The 25,906-nt window shown below is 38.8% G+C and overlaps 1 protein-coding gene across 6 annotated transcripts in view; it reads right to left on the bottom strand.

Moving 5' to 3' along the window:
* The window catches only part of inpp4b (inositol polyphosphate-4-phosphatase type II B), a 308,267-nt gene that overhangs the window by 106,638 nt on the left and 175,723 nt on the right, over positions 1 to 25,906 (bottom strand). For all 6 annotated transcript variants that reach the window (XM_079812754.1, XM_079812753.1, XM_079812757.1 and 3 more), the window contains one exon: positions 14,257 to 14,387. In XM_079812754.1, the coding sequence (XP_079668880.1) occupies positions 14,257 to 14,387 (131 nt within the window). The remainder of the gene's footprint in view (positions 1 to 14,256; positions 14,388 to 25,906) is intronic.

The raw sequence follows: 25,906 nt of genomic DNA, 5'->3' as shown, positions 1-25,906 counted from the left end.
TTTTCACTATTAACTAGTTGCTTATTAGCATGCATATTAGGATATTGGCTGTTTATTAGCACTTATAAAGCACATATTAATGCCTTATTCTGCATGAACATATTGTACATCACTATTAATAAGCAGTAATTAGGAGTTTATTGAGGCAAAAGTCAGTTAATAGTGAGAATTGGACCATAATCTAAAGTGTGACCAGAATAGTACCCCCCCCCCCCCCAAAAAAAAAGAATATTATTTTTCCCAATGGTGATTCTCATTACTGTAATACAAAAATACTGAAATGTTTTTAATTGAAATAAGTGCTACAAATACTATGTATTGTAAATTACATTTATTTAGAAAAAATAAATAAAGTGGAGTAAACTGTCATGAAAATAATGATAACAAAGTGCAAAGAATTTGTGATGGTCTTAAAATAAGCCTTTCATTTCATGCAAGATTTATTATGGGTGAAATATGATCAGGGATTCACCCATATAGTGTGTGAGCACTTTAACATGTAACGGCACATTATCAATCGACACCAAAAGCACAAATTGCCTCTTGAAAAAGTGAAGTACGGGGATAATTACGTGTGATCTGACTCAAAGGCTCTGTGCTTTAAAAACATGTGAACATCAATGAAAGGTTATACACCCCCACCCCAGCCCACTGAAACAACCACAGCTCAGATACGGCTCAATAACACTCAAATATACATTAGGCCTGCCACTGCTTCGACAAAATGCCCTTCTTATTTATAACAAAACATACTGTGAAAGGAGAAAGTAAAGAAATAAAGAGTAGCATCCACACTGAAACATGGCCTTTGCCCAAACATTTTATCATTGCTGCAAGTTTGACCCTTGTTAAGTTGAAAATGTACACGGTGAAACTTTTAACAAGGCATACATTTTAACAAGACACCTCCACAGCATTATGTCGGGTGGGAAGAAACGGCAGTCAGAAGCGCGGAAAAAAATCGGTCCTGAAAAAATACATCATGAACCGAATGTTTTCTATATATACAGTACAGTATATAGGCTATATATATACATATACATATATATATATATATATATATATATATATATATATATATATATATATATATATATATACCAATCTGGCATAACATTATGATGATTTTGTTCTGTTTATTCTTTGTGCTTTAAATGCTCGAGCTCGTTATTGCAGGATGGATTCTGATGTGGATTCCAGTGTAAACTCGGCTATTCTTTAATATTGAGAACGATTTTTAAAACTACATCTTTATCGTTATCTTTATAGTTATCATCCTTGGTGTGAACAGGCTTTAAGATCCAAGAAACAGTCAATTCCTCATCATACCATCGCTTCAAATCTGTATATGCAGGGACTAAAAGCCTCAACTCTTTCATGGGGTCTTTCAAAAGGGATCAGAGTTTTTTTGCACCATTGTGCAATTCAACAGGTGGAATCTCATTCGCCAGCAGTTATACACAGACGTCTCATGTCATGTCAGGTTCTTTTGCTTGACTTACTGTGTGTTGGAGTAATTGTTGTGTAAAACTTTTTCTACTGAGGACAATGAGTGCCTCTTTAAGCCACACTGATGCACTTGTGGAAAGTTTCGTGTTATTTCCGTGAATGCTCTGTGCAAGCTCTGAGCATGAGTCATGAGACAGTGCTGTCAGTGGGACAGATGTGCTCTCTCCTGGGACATGGGCTAATGGAGGCGGGCCAGCCAGGCATGGCGGGGGAATTAGCCCCGTCACACACACCATCTGCCCGTGCAGGTGCTGTCGAGGGAAACCCCAGGAAAACTGACCACCCGTCCACTTGGTTTAGGAGTGGATGCCACGACTAAAACCTTATTACACTCTTAAAAATAAAGGCTCTTTATTGGTTTCTTTCAAGAACCTTTAACATCCTTAGAACCTTTCCATTCCACAAAAGGGTCTTTATAGTGGAAAAGGTTCTTTAGTTTGTCAAAAAATGGTTCTTTTAAGAACCGTTCATTGAAAGGTTCTTTGGGGAACCAAAAATGTCTTGGAACCTTCATTTTTAAGAATGTTGCTGAAATAAAAAAAACATTTTTGGCATTAAATTTTATTTCAAGTAACGAAAATGTTATTTTTTAATGGTATTAGCTACATTTTATAGGCGATTACCCTGGTTTCCTTGCTTCCATCTCAGAAAGTACTGAGAAAACGTCTCCCAACCGGCACACAGCGATGCACAGCGATGCACAGCTTGCTGCCGGCGCAAAAGCCTCTGACTGATTCAGATGTTCTCCTGCTTGGCGGTAGGTTTCTTATGCCAAGGATTTTCAGGGTTTTCCCTCTCGTCAAACAGGCACCAAAGTCCCAGGCGAACAGCAGCAGGGGTGACTTGTGGTGTCTGCGGCCTGGAGGCGCGTATGGCGCAGACGGTCTGTGGTTTTGCAACGGGGTTCTGGGAAGCATATCAGCGTCTGAGGCTCGATCAACTGTTTTTACGCCTAGGCAAGGAAGCTAAAGTCAAGTAGTTTTGAAAAAGTTACATTTCTGTCATAATTTACTCCCCCTCTTGTAGTTACAAAACAACTTATTTTCTTCCACGGCACACAAAAGGAGATTCTTAACAGAAAGTCCAAACTGCTCTTTTCCAAACAACGGCATATTTACTACATCATTTATGCATTTGGCAGACACTTTTATCTGAAGCGACTTACAAAAGAAGATATTTGCTAAAAAAGAAGAAAAAAACACCATAAAAGTATGATAAAAAAAACTGTTCAAATGACACATGCACTATATTTTGAGTCTTCTGAAGTCATACGACAGCTTTGAGTTCAGAAAAGACTGAAATTTAGCTTGTGATTGACAGAAAATGTTACCTTCCTTTAGCATCAATAAGATTAAACCTGCCCTGATGTGCCATTTTTGAATCTGAACGCATTATAGGAAGAATATTAATGAATAATATAATATGAATAATAAATGTATGTCTGTTCCTCACATAAAGCTGTCATATGAATTCAGAATAGTGTTCATTTCGTCAGACGAGACGAGACTAAATATGTTCGTCAACGACCTTTTTTTTCTTTAACTTCTTTTATTATGGAGAGTGGTAGAGATGCAACATTGTTAACATTAATGTTTTTCTTGTATTTAGCCCTCAGGTATTCCTTACTAATTGGTCACACTTATACTCATTGGTGGTCAAACGTGACCATACACCTTAACTATTTTTAATATAAATAGCCTATTTTTAGTTCAATAATATTTATTGAATATTTTGAGGAGATCTTTTGGCACTAAATATTATTTGTGCAATAATTATGGTCCATTAATGACCACTTAAAAAGTATTTTTTTTATTATTATTTATATTACAATTAGTGTAGTAATTAAGGTTAAACTAGAGAATTCCAATACAAAGAGGCAAATTAGAGTCATTTTGTGGCTGGAAAAATAATAAATTTCATTTGTAATGCCATTACCCACTAGGTGCCTGTATGGCTCTTTAATCAATTTTAGTTGCTCAAAAAAGTATTGCAGATCATAACTGCTTACTTGTGAAATGTTTAAATGTTAATAATAGTGAATAGTAAAGAATGCAAGCAAATATAATTTAACCCCAAAAAAGTTTAAAATAGTGCTAAAAGGCAAACATATTTTTCCTTATGTACAGTAGGCTAAACATATGAATTCATACTAAATCAAGATCGAAATCGATATTTGTGTCCATCGTCTCATAAGCTAATGCTGATTTTAGGCATCTACGCTGTAAATCAACAAGTTAGCTATGGTGTTGTGGCACATACATTATGCAGGTTATATATATTTTCATGTAAATTATTTTGTCGCACAATATGTCGAGTTTTCTTTTGACTAAAAGACTAAAATTACAAGATTTTTAGTCGACTAAAACTTGACTAAGATACCTTGAGTTGTCTTTTGACTAAAACTAGACTAAAATGACGAGACTTTTAGTCCACTAAAACTTGACTAACAAAAAAAAATATGTGATTGACTAAATATGACTAAAACTAACAAGGACATTTGGCACAAGACTAAGACTAAATTAAAAATAGGTGACAAAATTAAAATTCAGAAGTGTAAGATTTAGTTTGGTCTCTTCTACTCATCAAGGCTGAATTCATTTGATCAACATTACAGTGCATACCGTAATACTGTGAGATATTATTACTATTTAAAATAACTTTTCTATTTGAATATGCTTTGAAATGTAATTTATTCCTGTGATGGCAACAAATTAACATCTTAACTGTAGTGTATATACAGTATATCTATTGTAATTATATTTTATGGTGGTTTTAGAACCTGATTAGCTAATTCACGTTAATGTCATTATATGGAAAACAGATGTGTAAAAATGATAAAAAAATGTCTCCTTTTGTGATCCACAGAAAAACAGTTTGCTCTGTAAGGGTGTGTTCAGACTTGTAGTTCGGTTCGCTTTGGTCCGGACTAAAAAAAACCCATTTAGTCCTGGTCAGCTTAGCGTTCACATTGGCATTTTAACACAGAACCTTAAGATACAGAACCCAAAGGCGTAGGGATACATTCACAACCTGATTGGTCGGATTTTATTACGTATATTTCGCGACAGAACTTACCGGACATCCAAAACAATGCTGTGTGCTGGACTAAATGTGCTTGCTGTATAGAGACAGAGCGATACACGTCATAATCTGAAAACAACGCTCACCGTCTGCATTGACTTTGTATTGCGTGAAGCGCCTCCTTGTCGTTTCTGAGTTATAACAAAAAACAGAACAATGTCTAAAAGCGGATATGTGACAAGTGTACAGCAAACAAGTTAAAAAACACAGAACTAAGTTTTCATAAGCTGTCGACCCAAAAAACGAGCGTTTAAGGACACAAAAGTGGATACAGGCAATTAAGACCGAGCGCGACATGTTATATTACACTGAGAACTACACCCACTAGAGGGGAACGTAATCAGCGACAGGAAATATAATCTATAAAACTGACATTTGGATATTTGACTTAACAGTGACAAAATGTTTACGGCACACGTAGGCATACTGAGTGTCAGGATCCCAAAATGTACCCATTCTTCCTGCTGTGCTTCAGCTCTTATTACCTTATCCTCTTTTGTCTCCTTAAACGCTCGTTTTTTTGGGTCGACAGCTTATGAAAACTTAGTTCTGTGTTGTTTAGCTTGTTTGCTGTACACCCTGTCACATAGCAGCTTTTAGACATTGTTCTGTTTTTTGTTATAAGTCCGAAATGACAAGGAGGCAGCCTCACGCAATACAAAGTCAATGGAGAGCGTTGGATTGCCCCACCCCCGTATGGGCGTGGCCTAAATGCGCTCTTTCTCTATGTCCGTAGCTACATATGATGGTATTTTGATCAGCTGAGAACTTGTGGAGAGCTTATAAAGTGTGTAAAGGAGTCAAAACGGCACCAGGAATTAAAGGATTAGTTCACTTTTATATAAACTTTTGCTGATAATTTACTCACCCCCATGTCATCCAAGATGTCCATGTCTTTCTTTCTGCAGTCGAAAAGAAATTAAGGTTTTGATTGAAAACATTCCAGGATTTTTCTCCATATAATGGACTTCAATGGGCTCCAAACGGTTCAAGGTCCAAATGACAGTTTCAGTTTCAAAATACGAGCGTGGTCATAGAAGTATACGTAGATGCCTCATTAGCGCTTGCACGGATCAGAAGAATGAGGCATCTACGCTCGATATATCTATGACCACGCTTGTATTTTGACCTCACTTAGCGGAAGTTATGGCGGAGCTCAGAGATGATCACGTTCGTCTGTTAAGAGGTAAAATAATAGCATAAATACTGCTCGGTTTCTCGCAGAAACTGATCGTTTCGCTAGATAAGACCCTTATTCATCGTCTGGTATCGTTTAAATTATCAGCAAAAGTTTATTTAAAAGTGAACTAATCCTTTAATACATAAGACATAACCGACTGTGTTTACGAGAATATTTTGACATTTTTATGTCCGTTTTTGTGCTGTGCAAAAAGACGAGGAAGATAACTAAAGTTCATTATTGCGCACTATTCACTAAAGTCGTTCACTAAAGTCTTCTTTGTCCTCGAATGGTTTAAAATCGTACCCGTTGGATGTGTGCAGAGCACAGAAAACAGCGCACAAGTTTAAAATCACATTAAAATGCACACACAGAAACCGATGAGCATAATCGAAATGCGCGTTTTTTATCGAATCACCGGTTCTGGGATATTTGGAACCGATTCTAAAATATAACCAGATCGCGATACACATCCTACCAGAGTTCGGATGGTAGCGTTCACACTTATTCAAATGAACCGCACTAACAGAGCAATCGCACCGGGGTTCTTTTTAATCCAACCAAACCTGCCAAGTGTGAACTAACCCTAAATGATGACTGGATTTTCTTTTAAAGAAAAGTCCAAAAAGCTTCTTCGCTAATGGTTTGAATCACCCTTAACTCATTCCGTGGCTCAGTGAGGTCTTTGCTGGGATTTGTCTTACTTTGCTCTCTCTGACGGGGCGAGCGAGTATGTGGGTTTCACAATCCCGCTGGAGGACTGACAAACAACAGGATTAGCTCCCAGTGCCTCTAATTCCACCAGCTGCAAACAATTCTAACACAAAATGATTAATTCATTAGTTAACACTCTGAAGTACCCCGAGCCAGCCTTGTCTAATTAAAAATGAATTAAATGAAAGGGAAAAAAACACCACAGAGGTTTTTATTTTTTAATTTAGACCAGCGTCAAACGACTGCAATACCCGCCCCGAGGTGAAGAGGGCGGCGGGAGAACGGATCTGCCCTTTTGAGAAACGACTGCTGAAAACCAAACATGCTCTCAAGCCACAAGTTGCCAACCTTGTTAGAACTGATAACATTAGATATTAATAATTAATACTCTGCAGTGGCACTGCGGTGTGCGGATTATGACAACATCCCACAGGACAGGAAGAACATACACAGATCCTATCAAGATGCTCCATTAATAACGTTGACTAGTGTTTCGAGCTTAGTTTACAGCTTTCATTTGAAAGATTTCATATTTTAGCTGCAGTATAAGGGGATGCAGAGGTTTAGCATGTTAACATGTCAGCATGGTGAAATCCTCTGTAAGTGCACTAAAACATCCCACAAACTCAAAAGGAGTGTTGTGGCTTTCAGTCCATGTGTATCTGAGATTATTTAAATGCTACCGTGCACAGATAAATGCATTTTTTTTTTTATCCAGGGAAACGGGTCAAATTGATGACTCAACCTGCACCAAACATATTTTTGTCCAATCAAATCCTCCTAGGAATCTTCTTCACATTAATGCCGCCTGCAACCTTGAACTACTATTATAGTTTTTATTCAATTTTTTATTATTTTGTTCATTTAATCTATAAACTAATTTGCAGTGTTGGGGGTAACGCATTACAAGTAACTTGAGTTACGTAATAATATTACTTTTTACAAGTAACTAGTAAAGTAACGCATTACTTTTCAAATTTACAACAGAATATCTGAGTTACTTTTTCACTTTTTTAATTTGACTGACAGCTCTCCTGCCCCCATGTTGAGAAAAATAAGTGCAGAGGCGTTGTGTGTAAACAAGATGGTTATTGTAGTTCTAGACTAAATGTGATGGTTATTGTAGTTCTAGACTAAATTTGAGCATTTGTTTATCTCACTTGCACAATAAAGATTCTGTACTCCTCAAAATGAATAAAATCAGTCAAATGCAAAATCAGAGTGCTATGCAAACCTCCAATAATTAAATGTTAAATAAAACAACTATTTTTATGCATAATCTACCTTTATATTTAATTTACCAATGTCTTGCTGCTGACCTTTGATGATGAAAATTACTAGATTTTTTTTGTTTTTATTGGTAAAACTTTTTTCTCCTGCATCCTATTCTCCCATTATCCAGAATGGCAGCACAGCAGAGCTGCGCCCTCTACTGTTCATGCGGGAATTTGCATTTTTACCTCATTCTGGGGCTTATTATTGCAATTTTGGTATGAAGAGGTCTTTACTGTTGCACAAAAATATAACTTTTTTGTTATAAACAAAAACAAGCCCAGCACAGGTGAGAAAAAGTAACGCAAAAGTAACGTAACACATTATTTTCTTAAAAAGTAACTAAGTAACTCAATTAGTTACTTTTTAACGAAGTAACGCAATATTGTAATGCATTACTTTTCAAAGTAACTTTCCCCAACACTGCTAATTTGTTCTGTACGCTGTGCTTCGTAAATGTGTTTTTGGTATATGCTGTGCATATGCGTATATGTGTTTGGGTGTAACCTGTCTGTTGCAGATATGGCACGTGATTGGAGGATCCGCCTGTCAGTCGACTGATGTTGGACGCTGATGCCTCGGATTGCGCAACCAATCGCCGGTCACTGGGCTGTTTATGAATGCCGCTAACTTCAATGAGAGACTGATCAATGTCTGGGTGTTCACTGCTGTTCCGATCTAGCAGTTGGATAAGTTATCTGTGTTTGCACTCGTGCTTGTTCGTCCGTGTGTTTGTTGCATACTTGAGGTGTGACAGTAATTGTTTGCGAGTGCTGTTTTTCATGACACTTCATCTCATTCATCATTTAACGCTGTGTAAACGGGAGGAGAGGTTGTGAGTCAGGTAAGCAGGTCGCGACCTACATTCACAACACGTAGATTCACCTCATGTATTAGACACGCTAGGATTTTTTTTGGTTAGTTAGGAGAGTTTAGTTATGGCTTTAGTTATATTCTGTTTTTGATTTAAGCACCACTCTCTTGCTCCTTCCTCTCTCCCAGATTGTTTGTTGATTTTTGCTTGATCTTGTTTAGTTGTACATTTTGTAAATATTCATTATTTCATTACTTTATCACTCTAATGCTGCGTTCACACCGGTTAAGTCAATGCAGAGACGCGAATAGGCATTCTGCGGCGCGGTTCGCGCGAATGAGGCGGCGCAAATAACGCAAATTGAGCGTTTTGAACACGCGTTCGCACGAAACTTTGGTGGATATTTCGCGCCGCGTTAACCAATCAGGAGCTTGCTCTAGTAGTGACAACAATGAGGAGAAAATCTGTAAATAAATTTCTGGTTCAGACAATATGATTATCACTGTGATAACATTAAATGACATGAAACACAACCCAGTCTGACCGCCGCTGATCCGCTGGAGCTCACAACTCCGAAAACGCCAGATAAAATGTTCAAATAGGCACTCAGTAAAACCACAGATTTGAGCTTTAAACAACTACATTATCGACTGAAAAAGTCTTAAAACTACGTTTTGACACACATTAACAGTAGATTTTAACAGAAAAAAGATGTGTAAACACAGCCCATGTCAGCCATTTCACAACGAGACGAGCCGCTGGCAGAAGCCCCACCCATGACGCGAATTTGCGTCTGTTGTGCAGTGAATGTCACACGCGATTCGCGTGAATGAAGTGAGTAAACTCAAAATGTTCAAGCGTCCAGCTTCGCGTGAATCGCGTCCGGTGTGAACGCCACATAATACTTCACTTTCATTTTTAATATTCACTATTTCATTTTCAATAATTAAATCTTTTTCAATTGTAGTTGTTTGTTTGTGGTCATCCTTTTGCAGCTTCCCTACTGTCTGAACACACACATACTCAAAATACTGTGTAATGTCCGATAATATTTCTAGACAAATCAACATCTAATTATTGAGGGATGTAACATAAGTGAAAATGAGAAATGATGCCTAGGCAATTTCTTATATATTTTATTCCTGTTATGTTTAATTTATGTTTTTTTTTTTTTTACTTAGTTTCAGTAAACTACACTACCCAGTACATAAGTGTTGTGATGTAATTTCCATCAAGAGGTGCATTCTTTTTTGGCCAAAATCTATTGACAATGCAAGAGTCCAGCTTTCTGTAAAGTTTCCTCCAGCACATTCCAAAGACTTTAAGGTCTGGACTCAGAGGAGCCGATTCATGTGTGAAGATGATTCTTCATGCTCCCTCACAACCACTTTTTCACAGTTTGAGCTGATGAATCTTGACATGATGTGTCTACATGGATGTTTAAGAATTGAAAAGCTATACTCTCCATCAATTAGGGTTAGACGAACTGTTGCCAAACATATAACATGCTGGAAACATAATAATCACTGCAATAATTATCCAATCATAGACTCTTAAGCATTTGCCTATTTAAATCCAAACAGCAACTTTTATTTTGGCCGGGCAGTGTATAATAACCCTGTAGCGGATTAGCACGTAGCAAACCATGATTCCCGGCTGCAACATAACAAAATCCTATTAAAAAAGATGATACATGATATGATACTACATCCCTCCCAAACTTTCTGTTTCAAGAGGAAACAAGTCAACAAGTCAAGAACTTCCTATTGATTTCATGGGGCGTTAGCATTAGCGTTAGCCACTACAGCTATCGAAACATTGCTTTTGCAACAAATTCGCAGCCTTCAATGAATTTCAAGACAACAACTGACAGCTCAATTGACCGTTAGCGAAGACCCGCCCCCTTTAGTTACTGTTGCTATGTCCGACAAGCCATGGCGGTCTCACAGCACACACACGTTCTCACGTAGAAAAAATACATCGCGGAGCAAAGATGACACTGACAGCAGGGCAGAGCAAGTTACTTTTGATATGAAACAAAGTTTCAACTTTGAAATTGTCATTTTTTTAAAGAAATTGAAACAATAAATACCGTTTTGTGGCTCTTTAATGTGTCGTGATCGCTATAGTACCTCAATTAAAGCTGCTCGTGAACCGATTATCTCTTCCTTCTAGTTCACTGATAAGCACGAAATAAACATGAATGAACACTAAAAGAAATGTTGTTTCAACTGCGGAAAGACGTCAGTACACACCGTTTTTTCCAAGTTCAAGTCTAAATTCAAGTCCATGTTCAAGTCCACCGACGTTAATCTACTAACTCTCCTGACTGCTTTGTCGGACAAAGCAGCAGATTCGGCGATGTGATTGGTCAGATCAGCTGTCAATCAAACTTGCGGCGAAGGGTGAATTGCTTTGAGCAAAGTTCACGTTATCATACATTATCTAAGTTATCCTTATTTGAGGACCATAATTTTTGTATAATATATATAGCCTGTGTATTTATATTTACTTTTCATCTGATGGTCCATATACTTGTGCAGACGAATGTCACTGGCTAACGAACGGCATCTGATGCATCTATAGAGGGTATGCATCAACGTCACTTTTTTTCACCGGAACACGCCCCCTTAGCTGGGACTGAGAGGCAGAAGAGCTGCTGCATGACTGGATTTAATAGGGGAAAACGCACGGTTATCAAATGGCAAACGGTTATCGGTTTAAACTAAAGTTGGACTCGATATAGTGTTCCTTACAACTTAACAAAGATCGAGTGATCCATGGATATTGACATGCAGCCAGGAATCGTGTTTCCTGACACGTAAATATTTAACACAATCACAATTTCAAGAGTGAATCCCGCATGTATATGCAGATGGGCCTATGTATTGAAATGTGTATGTGGCCGGTTGTCAAGAATGGAAAACAAAAGTTTAATTTAAATTCTGATTATAATCCTATTAATAATTTTTTGATATCGCCTAGACAGCGCGCAAAGAGCGCTCCCTTTATAATCAATAAAAGCTGTCACACATGAATTGAACGTGATCTCACAGAATCCCGTTGCATTAATCAGTGAAGCTGAGACACAATGAATCTCTTATTTACATAATGTCTCTACACTTAGAGAGGATTAGCACACGTGCAGAACTCAGCACTGGACAAACACTCGAGCGGTGAGTGGATTCTAACTTCAACACCTGTGATTGGTCATTGCGTTCAAGAAATCAACAAACATGTCTGTGATTGGCTACATTACGCACCGATGTGAAAACATGTGAGTTTTCACTTACTTTCGTGAACTTTTCTTTATGAAACGGGCTTGTTTATGCTTTTGTAGGCTCATTTTGTAAATATAAGCATCTGGACCACCCTTACTTTGCATCGCCCGCCACAAGCTCTCTGTCTGCAACACGACAAGAGGCCATAACGGAGAAATTAATTTTGTTCATTTGTAAGGACATGAGATCGATCAGTGTCGTGGATGGGGCTTCAGGAGTTCTGTCAAGCAATGGAACCGAGGTACTGACTGAATAGATATTGCATGAATGAAGGATAAATGCACTGCTTCCACTGGTTTGATTATTTACCGTTTCATGTCAAGGAAAAGTTCCATGTTTAGCACAGCACAGCTCGCTCGGAGCGTTCAATAATATGCTGTAAAACTTGTATTAATATTTGTTTCAATCACTGAATGAAGCCTGCTATATTTGGGACAAGAGTCGCGACCTTAAATTGCTTGCACAAAACTCTTGATCAGCTCTCAATGTGTGTGTGTTCATTTAACCCGTTATGCGCAGAGAGCGAGAGAGAGAGTGAGGTCTGCGGTCTTAGCCATTAGTTGATTTACTTGTTTTTGTGTAGGTAATACGTTGTCAAATATGTTTAAACTTAACTAGAACACCTATATAAGTAGTTATGTCTCTTTGTATTCATTTGTCCTGTTATTGACGTAATGCGCATCATTGATAAAATGCGCAACCAGATGTTCGAATAGTTCGAATATTCGTGCTTTTTTTAGAGGGAATATTCGAACGTCATTTTTGAGCAATTTTGACAGCCCTAAGAGGCAGTGGTTTAAGTGGCAAATTTAAACGCTATTATCAAGTCCGTCTCCCACAGTCTGGAGGGGGGCACAGGGATGTCCAAGGGGGGGTGATAACCCCCCGATCCCCCATCTGGCGGCGGGCCTGGATTTTTGCGTTTTTCGCTGAAAACCAATGCTGCTGCTCAGTCTTTTTGCCACTCAGTGGGCTTAACCGCAGTCATTCCGGTTGACGGTAACATCACGTGCATACCCTCTATAGTTAAAAATGCTGCAAAAACATGATTTGAGACTCTAGCAAACAATTCAGGGAAGGTTATTTTATGATTATTAAAATGCAACCTTAAAATAACCATGTTGTGTATATTTATTAGTTCGTATTATTTTGCCATACAAAAACCTCCCTGCAATGTTAGTTTATGGTTGTAGTAAAATTAAACCTTCTGCGACACATCTAAAAATAGCTTACTTGCATATTTCAATTGCATACTAAGATGGAATAGAAAACAATTACATTAAAAAAAACTAAAATATTTCCCCTTTTTAAACTGGATATAAAAAAAATACATGTTTCTGCATTTGCCTCGTATCAAGGGGAAACGTGAAGATGGGAATGGCTGAGAAGGAACAGGGCGTCTGCTACACAGCAAACAAGATTACAGGCCGATGTAGCAGCTGAGCACTCGCGGCCTGTCGAGAGGCAGAAAAACCTGAGATCTTGCCGTCTCTCCTCTCCTCCTTCAGGGACGGACACGTCAACAACGCTCAGCTGGCAAAACACAAGCCTTCAGAATTTCATCCCTGTATATTAGCCTCGGTAATGGGCCGATCGATCAGGCAGATCAGTTTTTTTCGGCCTGTCATGACTGATTAGAAGGGCAAGATCATCAATGACTGTTTTTGCTTGGTGCGAGGCACGACACGGCTGACAAATACTAGCATTTTGTGCTCCGTTTTATTTTTTCTCCAATGATATAGATCATGTTTTCTGGCTAGAGCCGGGCGGGATATACCATGCGACAGTGGCAATGTGTCAACTGGTAGAGACATATAATGTTTATATGGCGACTGCTATTGCAAAACACACTGCGGCAATGTCTTATTTGTCATTTTGGCTTATGCGCTGTGTGCGTTTGTGCATCTGAAAAGCAATCCATTTGTTCATTTTGTCATTTCTTTAGTCAATTCAAACTTAGTTTCTATGGCTGCATTACTCCTGTGCAAAAAGTAAGGCATTGCACGCAATCGCACAACACTACAGGACATCTTATTGTTGAAAATGGACGAATGTGTTTACTGTAAATAAGCTTTATACATTGTTATAAAAGCATACTTTCTGCGCCTGCTTGTTCCTTTACAACACGTGCAACCATGTGAGTTTAACATTGCATTGAATTTGACAGCAAACTGAGAGCTGCGTATAAAATTTTGATGAACTAAGAAATTCTGCATGAATGAGGCTGGATAAAAAAAATTATATATTCATGCTTCTACATGACGGCACTGCTGATAAACTTTGTGTGATGTTGCATGCAGATTGCGTAAACTGTTTGCATTGGGAAAAAAATTCTCATGCATGCAAAATGAGAAAGGCAGAATATTATGTGTATGTGTGTGTGCGACTGCATCAGAAGCCTTTACCAGTATGTTTCTCGAGCTCCGCCAGCGTGTCCTGGTATTCTTTGATGATCTGGTCGTAGCGAGAGATCACGTCCTTCCGTAGGTTGTCCCAGTGTGGAGAGAGCTCTCCCAGATCTTTCAGCTCCTGTATCCTGTAGGACACAACAAAAATCAATCAACACTTTGCTGGCTTGACTTACAGCTTTCCCATATATAACAGGCCCAAATTCCCATAGACTTTCATTGAGGGGGTGAAAACTTTCATACAAAGCAACAACTAGCCTAGGACAATATGCTAGAAAACATGTAAGCAACATGCTAAAACATGTTGGCCATGTGCATAAGAAAATAATGTGTTAGCAATATGTTAAACATGATAACAGTGTGCTAAAACGTGTTAGAATATGTTAAACATGCTATCGACATGCTCAAACCTGCAAGTAATGTTAAACATGCTAGCAACATGCTATCGACATGCTCAAACATGCTACAAACCTGCAAGTAATGTCAAACATGCTAGAAACATACCCTCAACGTGCTTAAACATGCTAAAAACATGCAAGTAATGTGTTAAACATGCTAGTAGCATGTTAGTAACAGATTAGTAACATGTTAAAACAAGCTGAACATGATAAAAATGCGCTTAAACATGTAAGAAACATGTTAAAACATTAACCGTGTTAACACATGCTAGAGGAATGTTATCAACATGCTAAAACATGCTGTTTAAGAGCTGAACATGCTATTGGTGATCTCAAATATAAACATGCTAGAAACATGCTATTGACATGCTCAAACATGCTACAAACCTGCAAGTAATGTCAAACATGCTAGAAACATACCCTCAACATGCTTAAACATGCTACAAACCTGCTAGTAATGTCTTAAACATGCTAGTAAAATGCTAGCAATGGGCTAACATGTTAAAATAAGCTGAATGTGATAGTGTGCTAACATGTTAGAAACATGTTAAGATATATGAACTGTGTTAAATATGCTATCAATGTGCTAAAACATGCTATAAATGTGTTAAACATGATAGTAACATGCTATTGGTGTGCTCAAACATGCTACAAACCTGCTAGTAATGTGTTAAACATGATAGTAACATGCTATTGGTGTTTTCAAACATGCTACAAACCTGCTAGTAATGTGTTAAACATGATAGTAACATGCTATTGGTGTTTTCAAACATGCTACAAACCTGCTAGTAATGTGTTAAACATGCTAGTAACATGCCAGCAATTATGATAACAGGTTAGATGTTAGACTCATGTTAAGACAACTGTGTTAAATCATAGTAAATGAATGCTATCAATGTGCTAGAAACATACCAGTAACGGGCTAAACATGCTAGCAACATAGCGTTGACTTTCTCTGACTTCTAAAACCTTCAAGCTTCTAAAACTTTCAGACGGCATTGTCAAGCCAACATCAAGTTTGTGTTTGAGCTATGCTCATACAGTCATTACTGTTCATGTTCAACATCCAAAAGTCTGCGAGCACTAGCGAACCTCTACTGCATTCAAAATGCTAATTTTTGCTGTAATGATGGAAGCACTGGAGCTGACATGATCAAAACCTGCTCGAGTGTGAGATGTTGAGCATCTTGAGCTCCAACAGAAGCAAGAACTTCTGAATTAGGCTACTGGCATATTTTAGGTTTTCACATGAATTTTACACTCTCTTTGAACGTTTTTTTTAATTTATTTTTTTAATGCTTCTATGAAAACATGTTAAATGCTTTACTTCACTAAATCATGATCTGCATGTTCGCTGTTGGATCTGATATAGTTTTAACTGCTCCATCCTTCAATAAAAACATATCTGCTGCCCAAAACCTGCATTAGATTCATCAGACACCCCTTGCTCTCCAATGTACCACTCAAACTGCTAAGATCAGACTAAAACGATCAGGGATGTAGTTAAAAATAAGCTCAACTTTACTAGTATTTCTGACATCAAAAAGTAGCAGAAGTACAAAACGAGCCGTTTCTGCTGCTTAGTTTCAATAAAAGTATGAGCTCTGAATGCTACAGTACGCTTTCTCAAAGATCCAAGAAACAGTCAATTCCTCATCATACGATCCCTTCAAATCTGTATATGCAGGGACTAAAAGCCTCAAGACTCTTTCATGGGGTCTTTCAAAAGGGATCAGAGTATTTTTGCACCATTGTGCAATTCAACAGGTGAAATTCAGTCTCATTCAGCAGCAGTTATACACAGACGTCTCTCATGTCGTGCTGACAGGTTCTTTTGCTTGACTTACTGTGCGTTGAAGTTCTCAACGCAAGACCGTGATCAGACTCCCCCTGCAACTGCCTCATCGACACGGCATCTCAATAAACCCGTCTCCGGCGTGTTGACTCAGATTGTTCGAATATTACAATTAAATAATACTTAAATCGATATGTCATCCTCAATAAAACCTTCTCCAGCGTGTTGCCTCCGATCATTCGAATATTGCACTTTAATAATTATTTAATCAACATCATCCTCAATAAACCCGTCTCCAGCATGTTGCCCCCGGTCCCTCGAATATTCTGATCTATTATGACCTCCGAGCTGTAAAACTGCCAGAATAATAATAATAATACGCTGTTTGTTAATTGGCCAGAGGAGAACTGGCACCCCGACTGAGCCTGGTTTCTCCCAAGGTTTATTTTTCTCCATTAGGTCACCTGATGGGGTTTTGGTTTCCTTGCCACTGTTGCCTCTGGCTTGGCGTGCTCAGTTGGGGACATTAAATTTTTCAACTAAACATCGAAATACATCTAAATAATAAACTAAAATAACCATTTGAACTAAATTACTGATCAAATTATTGATCTAAAGCCCACACTGTCACTGTATGATACTTGAAATTTTTCCAGAATGGCTATACAGCTGAATAAAATTATGCTGCATTATTTTCCTGTTTAACACTGTAAAGCTGCTTCGAAACAATCTACATTGTTAAAAGCGCTATATAAATAAAGTTGACTTGACTTGACTTGAAGTGATTGTTGTGTCTTTCATGTTGTCATGTGAGGTCTTCAGCTATTTGCTGCGTAACACTACGGTAGATTTGAATATGTTACAGGCTCTTATCTCTCCACGCAGACTGACAGAGCCAGGTCTCATTAATAAAAGGCTCAGGAATCTTTAATTGTGGAGGGAATTTCCGAAGGGAACAATGATTCATTTTCATGTAAATTCAAAGTCTCTGTGGCACTTTAATAATAATTTCAGCAATGTGATTAGCATCTTCGGAAGGAGGCAAAGGTGACAAGAGCCGCAGAAATGAGCGGAAAATAGAGATTATTGTTTCTGTTGAACTCTATTTAACGTGAGAGCAGGTTCCAAGATTTTTTTCACCAATAATCCTGGATCTTATCCTTCACATTTAAAGCCTAAAACTGTGTTTATGTGCAACTAATATCAAACAGAAAATTATTGTTTTTGCCATTTTATCCCGTTCTTTATAACACGTTTAAATTATAGTCAATAGTCTATATTCGTCATTCAAAAAGAGAAAGCGAAACTAGAGCTACAGATGTTCAAACCGTAAATAAAGCAACTCTTGCTTACCATTTTGAATATCAATCACACTGATCACTTTCTTCATTCTAGACTCATGTTGTTGTAAAATTATTCGCACATTGAAATGCTCAGGTAAGATGACGTAAAAGTACAACAGCCTTCAGACTGTGCCGTCTTGACTTCTTTGCTTACTTTCATCACTTGTATTCTTGCACTCTCAAAAAAAAAAAAAAAAGTACAAAATTGTACCTTTTAAGGGGTGGGGGTGGGGTGGTAGCCTACCCTTAAAGGGTTAGTTCACCCAAAAATGAAAATTCTGTCATTAATTACTCACCCTCATGTCGTTCGACACCCGTAAGACCTCCGTTCATATTCGGAACACAAATGAAGATATTTTAGTTGAAAGCTGATAGCTGAGAATGGCTTCAGATAGGCCTCCATTGGCATTCAGTACATTAATTCTCCCAAGACCCATAAAAGGCACCTAAAACGTCGTTACAAAGTCCATCTCACCACAGTGGCTCAACAATAATTTTACGATGCGACGACAATAGTTTTTGTGCGGAAAAAAAAATCAACTTGTTATTGTCTTCCGTGTGTGCCTCCACGACGCATGCGCGAGAATATAACGCAGATCCGGCGTTCGGACACATGACCCAGAAGCGATTTGTTTACAAGCAGAGAAAGGCGCGCGTGTCTAAGCTGTTGGATTCTACATTGATCGTGCTTTAGGTCTCGGCGTAGTTCTCAAAATCGGGCTAAAGTGTGCATTTCATGGATTCCCGAACCCCGGCGCTACGTCATATTCTCGCGCATGCGTCGTTGAGGCACACACGGAACACAAGAACAAGTTGGATAAAGGTGTTATTTTGATTTTTTTTTTTCGCACAAAAACTATTGTCGTCGCATCGTAAAATTATTGTTGAGCCACTGTGGTGAGATGGACTTTGTAACGACGTTTTAAGTGCCTTTTATGGGTCTTGGGAGTGTAAATGTACTGAATGCCAATGGAGGCCTATCTGAAGCCTTTCTCAGCCATCAGCTTTCAACTAAAATATCTTCATTTGTGTTCCGAATATGAACGGAGGTCTTACGGGTGTCGAACGACATGAGGGTGAGTAATTAATGACAGAATTTTCATTTTTGGGTGAACTAACCCTTTAAGGGTACATTTTTGTACTTCTAAGTCAGGGGTAGGCAAGTTTGGTCCTATAGAGCTGATGTCCTGCAGAGTTTAGCTCCAACCATTGATCTATATAAATGACTGGATTGCTCATGGCGTTCTAAACTGCCATCAGGCGGTGAAGCCACCGGAAGTGCTCGAGCGGCCATCTTACTATCCCCTACCAGCAGAGGGCATAATTGACGTACAGCCAAAACATTGACCTAATATCACACAATTTGCAGCGTCTCAGTCTCACAGGATTAGCTTTACGATAGATGTATGTAAATTAATAGTTACTTCAGATGTCATCTGTTATGTTTATGGTCTTATCGGAGAGGATGAGTCATATATTGAAATCGTTAATGTGGGTGTGTCTACTGCACACTGCCGTAACTGAACTAACACAAACATTTTTCTTTATGTTTGTAATTATAGAGGAAATATTCATTATTAATGTAAATCTGTGTTTAGCTGCAGAAATTGATCTGAATAGCTTATACGATATTAATACAAGTCTCTATATTGCACTATATTGTATTACAATTCAAAGTTTGCCCTGCATCATCTCGGAAATAAAGTAGTCAGCGTTATGATGTGTGTATTTTATTTCCTGATTGAGCAACGTCTATTTCAGACTCTTAAAGACAGTTAGCCTACTGTATGAATAAAAACAATACTACAGCACAACATAAATGCATAAACGCAACAGTACAATGCGATTTCAGGTTACAAGGCATAAATCGTTATTCCGATTTCAAAATGCGCGCTTTGACAGTTGTAATGCATAAGGCCTGTACACACCGGGACGAATATCGCACGCGCTTATCGCCAGCGTTTTTCGTGACGTTTTTCAGCGCGTCTTGAGTGTTCACACCCAAGCGATTTTCATTGTCGATGCGCAGAGTGAACATGCACATTCAGTAGATGCGCTCCCGGTACACAAGGTGGTGCTGCGGCACTTACGCTTCTGACACTCGCTTGTCACACAGAAGAAGAAGAAGAAGAGACAGTATTTACGTGCTTGCCAAAACCATTCACACACTTTTTGCTAACTGGCAAGCAGCATTAGCAGCCCATCTTCTTCTTTGTCTACTTACTACTTCTTCTTCGTATCAATGTGTGCTCGGCAAGACCGATTTTGTGCTTGAGCGCCACCAAGTCGTGTTTTACTGTCACTTCAGCAGCTCCAGGCAGGTGAACAAAAGCGCTGATCTCATTGGTCGGCCAGTTTTTAACGCGCCGCGTCAAAATAAAAAAACGAACCCGAGGCGTTTTTTTTTTTAAATGACTCTTTTACGCCTGGCGTTTTACGCGTCGGTGTGAACACTCACATTGGCGGCCATTGTTTAGTCACGAGGCGTTAAACGTCGGCGATAAACGCGCGCGAAAATCGTCCCGGTGTGAACAGGCCTATACGCTGAAGTGTCTTGTCCGCCCGTCGAGCTAACTTTTGAATCAGCTGGGGAAATTACTGACTATAAACCAATAACCATTTCCCTGCTCAGGACTTTTGTGTTGTAAGAATGTACAGGGAGACTTCAGATATAAAAACGGTGTCTCCTTTTCTCAGTAAAATCTTTAATGTCCTATTCATTCAATAGAACGCGTGAGCTGACTAGGGAATACCAACATGGCGGCGCGGCGGCTTCACTTTTTATGACGTCATGAGCAATCCAGTCATTTATATAGATCAGTGGCTCCAACCCTACTAAGCCACCACAGAATAAAACTCATGGCACCCAGCATGCATTGCAGCATTAAGAATGTCAATGTGTTTAAAAATCAGAATTTGTCTGATCTGTGGCAAGAAAGTATTGCTGGTGAATATTATTTATTAATATTTTAGTCTCTGATGAGTTTAGTCAAACATTTTCTTCATGACAATTTTTGTTTATGGTTTCTTTTGATTTGAACAGATTATGTGTTTTGTTAACACTGTAACAAAAACTACAAACTCACATAAAAAGGCAAGAGTCAAACAGGCCAACTAAATGAAACACTGATCTCCCAAATCTCCAATAAAACATCAACATCTAAACCTCTGTTAATTCTCAATAAGAGCTTCTATAGATGTCTTTCAGGGTTGGAGCCAAACTCTGCAAGACAGCGACTGTCTGGGACTGAACTTGCCTACCCCTGCTCTAAGTAGAGGAAAACAATGGTATAATTGTACCAACTGACCGTTCGCAAAGACCCGCCCCCTTTAGTTACTGTTGCTATGTCCGACACAAGCCATGGCGCTCTCACACCACACACGTTCTCACGCAGAGAAAATACATCACGGAGCAAAGAGGACACTGACAACACGCCGACAGACAGGACAGAGCAATCAAAATGCTTTGATCATATCAAAGCATTTTGATATGAAACAAAGTCTCAACTTTGAAATTGTCCTTTTTTAAAGAAATTTAAACAATAAATACCGTTTTGTGGCTCTAATGGGTCGTGATCGCTGTAGTGCCTCGTGAACCGATTATCTCTTCCTTCTAGTTCAGGGGTGTCCAACCCTGCTCCTGGAGAGCTACCGTCCTGCAGATTTCAGTTCCAACCCTGCTCCAACACACCTGTCTGTAATTATCTAGCACCCTGAATACCATGATTAGCTGGTTCAGGTGTGTTTGATTCAGGTTGGAGCTAAAATCTGCAGGGTGGTAGCTCTCCAGTACCAGGGTTGGACACCCCTGTTCTAGTTCATTGATAAGCATGAAATAAACATGAATGAACACTAAAAGAAATGTTGTTTCAACCGCGGAAAGACGTCAGTACACACTGTTTTTCCAAGTTAAAGTCCACCGACATTAATCTACTAACTCTCCTGACTGCTCTGTCGGACAAAAGGGTGAATTGTGTACCTTTAAAGGTGCAGTTATACGTTTTGTTCCCTAAGGAACAAAATTGTACTTCCACTGTACCTTTTTTTCTGAGAGTGTGTGCACAGATTGGCTCGCTAAACTAAACAACCAATCAGAGCGCTCTCTCTGAATGACGGCCCTGATGTCGATTCAACAGATGCTTACCGATGTTGGCCGATGGTCATCTTTGAGTGTCACGGCCCTTGTGTTCCACAGAAGGAAAAATTCACACAGGTTTGGAAGACTTTTTTCCAGTTTTTCATTTTTGGGTGAACTTTAAAGAGTAAAAGAACTGATGTCTGGAGTGCATGTAGACTAAAGGTACACTGTGCGAGTTCAGACACTCGGGAGGTTGAGAGGCATTGCACACGTTACGAGTCAGTTAACCTGATAATGGCGTAGAAGCAGCTGGTACACGGCACGACTGTACTGCATGGCGAGCCGGCCGCGATCACACAAGCTTTCGTGCTAAACATGGAGACTGGAGCTTTCAATATTGCTGCAATAGGTTCAGACAGAAAAAAGAAAGAAAAATAAAAGACTAGTGTGCAAATGACTGCAGAGAACAGCACAGCCATTCCCTTCAACAAAAACAACTGAGTGTACTTGTGTGTGTGTATCAGTGTGTACTCGGCTCTTTACGTAATTCCTACCTGCGACGACTATTAAAGCATCTATGATTTCCATGCCAGATTTCTCCAGAGAGAAAAAAAAATTGCCTGCGAGCTCGTATGACAGCAAAAGTTGAGTACGCTTGAAAACCCTCTGGTGCTGTTCACGTGCCTGTCAAACATGATAGTTTTTATTTTAATGAAATGTTTGTCCTATATGTGACCCGTGCTGGCAAAAGGAGTTGGAATGTGCACGGGCTAATTACGTGCTACAGGCAAAAAAAGTGAAAAATGTACATTTTGGTTTTCTCAAAAATGAGTTCATTAAGCCCTCGTCTAGCGATCCCAATGCTCCAAATAGCAATCAAACATCTGAAGTATCTTTATACTTCCATACGTTTTCTGAGAGGAGTATCTTCCTTGGTCTCTCCGATCTTACTCGCGCTGACTGACACTTCCGAAGCGTGCGCACAAAGACGATTCAGAGACCGTGCAATCCCAATATACACATATACACAGAATTACAGCACTTCATAATATCTGTCTTGGTGAGTATTCACGCAAACAGATCATAACATTGGTCTTAAGAGAACGTTTGGTTAGCTGTTGGGGGAAAAAATCTGATGTGTAACATTATATTGATCCGTACAGTATCTGTCGGTTTTCATTTCATTTCATATCAAAAAGTTGAATATACAGCTCTGGAAAAAAATAAGAGACCACTTGACATGGATTTCTCAATGTTAAGTGGTCTCTTAATTTTTTCCAGAGCTGTATATTTTTAGATATTTGGTTTTGACTTAGTGTGTGTCAAATTTGGTGCTATTACCATTTTAAGGTATGGTTGCTAGATGATGTTGTTTCGGAACCGTCAGAAAACTTAAACTCGATTTTTCCTCAAAATTGACTTTGCTGACTCTATTGACTTCAAACAGGTATAATTATATAAAATAATAACACATTTTTGAAAATTTGCTCATTGCGCCTCATTTTGCCAGCATGGGTCACACATTTTAATTTAATAATGTTTTTTATTTAATATTTTGTATTTTTAGGGGATTTTATGGTACTAAATTATATTTATGCAGTAGTTATAATTCATGTATTCACTTTTTGAACATGTTCCTGAAAATAAACTTAAACTGTCATAAATCATTGGAGCACGACACTTGTCAGATTATCGCTGAAGTGAAAAATGTTTTAAAAAGTGAACTTAAAGTTATACATTTATTGTAATGAAAATTATATGAAAGAAGTTTATATGAAATATATATTTTCCAAAACACGTTTTACTCTAAAACTGGGAGAAAATCAAAACAAGCATAAATCTAAACAAGCTGTGTTCCAAATTTGAGGTGGATATCTCAAAAAAATGTAGCCTGGATGCCAGCCGAACTTAGCCCCGCCCACAACATTTGAGGTTGGGAAGTTCGGTCTGGACTTGATCTGTTGTGGAGCAACTATGCTCGAACCAGAGCTGTTCGGACCAATGAAATTGCCAGGGCGGGCTTTATACGATGATGGACAGATGATCAACAGTAACGTCATCATCACGTCACCAAAGAGCACTTGGGTTGAATTTGTTTACTAAACGGAGAACTTGTTTGTATGCGTTCACCTTTACTATTCCTCTCAGAAATGATGATTGTGTTGGTAAGTTCTCCGTGCCCCATAATCACTGCCCAATGGAGCAGTGTCCACCAAAGCGTGTCCATCCAGCTGAAAACGTCTTGCTGTGGGCCCTTGAGAGCGTTTTGGCAGAGCAGTGCTTTTTTTTCCCAGTTGAGACATTTTGCTTGTTATGAATATCCGCGAAAGTGTTACTAGTATCTAATTTCACAGATAGTTTGTTTCTGTATTGATTCTATATAAAAATGCAGATACAATGTAAAATATTTGCTCAGGCTCTTTTAAATTATTTTGTTTCGTTTGTTGTTTTCATCTGTTGACATTGTACAAGCAGCATGTGGCGGTTGGTCGGTGTTGTATTTGTCCCGCCCCATCTCCACTGTGATTGGACGCCTGGGTGAAAAGTGACAGTGATGAGCGCTGCGTTTTGTTCAAAGTTGAACATTCTTCAACTCACGGCGACCGGTAAAAAACCAGCGCTTGAGCGTGAAATACTCTCTCAGTGCCTCGTTACACTCAAACCGTTCTAAAAACGTGGCGCTCCCATTGAAAACAATGGGATATGCCAGCTAGCCGTGTGAAAAAACACTTTGGTGGACACACGGCCTAAGGTTTTGTTTGGTTGCAGTACCAAACACTTCCACTAGATGGATTTAATCTCCCATTCATTTACAATGCCACCATTTTTACTGCAAACGGTTACAATTTTATTCAGGACCATTTAAGCGTTTTGAATCATCTCCATGATTTTGTGTGTGTGTGTGTGTGTGTGTGTGTGTGTGTGTGTGTGTGTGTGTGTGTGTGTTCACATAGCAAGTGCCAAAACCTTCACCAAGTTTCGTACCATTTAGATGTATAAAAAAAACCCAACAACAATAAAAAACCAACAAAAACCAACACCATAGTGACATTTTCAAAGATGTGCAGTACAGTTTCATCTGAGGTTTGACTGGATAAACGGCTATTACAGTACAAATTAAAGCAGGTTATTTCAAGATTTCTGCGTCAGCATTCAGTCGGTGTCTTTCAAAAGACATGGAGGCCTTCAGAACAATCTATTCTGGTCTCGTTCTCATAGTCAAACAATGGTTATCTAAGGAATATAGGTGAAAAGGAATTGTTATTACTTCATGCCGAGCCAAAGCTGTTAAAAGTCTGAAAAGATCTTGTGCCGAAGTTGTCGAGCCACTTAAAAAAAGCCTCATATCTCCCATCTTGTTTTGTTCAAAAGCTCCGACTTGAATTGTAATGCCGCTTTATCAGAATGTGCTTTGGGTGGAGCGGCGGCGATAATAAAAAAGAGATTTGTAGCGGAAAGAACGCACACGGAGAGAGGAAGCGGAGGAAACTTCTGTTTCATATTTTATTGGGGTTTGGGTGGAGGAAAGACACACTGATAAAGAGCAGAGCTGAAACAATAGATCTAAGTGGTACTGGAGTTTAAAAAAACCACCATGTTTTGGCAGACGAGAGAGGAGAACACTGGAATTATGTCTATATGTTTTTGTACGGCGGGCCGTCGAGGAGGCAGCCACTCCGAAGCCTTCATTTCATGGTGCATTATGGCCACCGTTCACTTTAAATCACCGGAGGCTTTGTGTCTGCAATTCCAGAAATGTGAAGGGAATAATAATTAACAACAGTACCTTCAAATGACAGACACTTGTGGTAAAAGCGGACGAGCATATATATATATATCACTCTATAATGATGTTTCTTGTTCATCTGGGGATGCATTTGACACTTTACGCTCGGCTAGATCAAGAGAAAAGCGGATTATTTTCATCTGTCTGGCATCAGTCATTACAGACCATTGATAGTGCGGTTAGCAGAAAAAACCTTCATCGTTTTGAGTTGATACACTGATGATGAAAATACACTGACCTCGGAGT

The sequence above is a fragment of the Gobio gobio genome, assembly GCF_949357685.1.
Source record: "Gobio gobio genome assembly, chromosome: 3".
In the NCBI taxonomy this organism is placed as follows: Eukaryota; Metazoa; Chordata; class Actinopteri; order Cypriniformes; family Gobionidae; genus Gobio; species Gobio gobio.
This window is presented reverse-complemented; position numbering and strand designations above follow the sequence as displayed.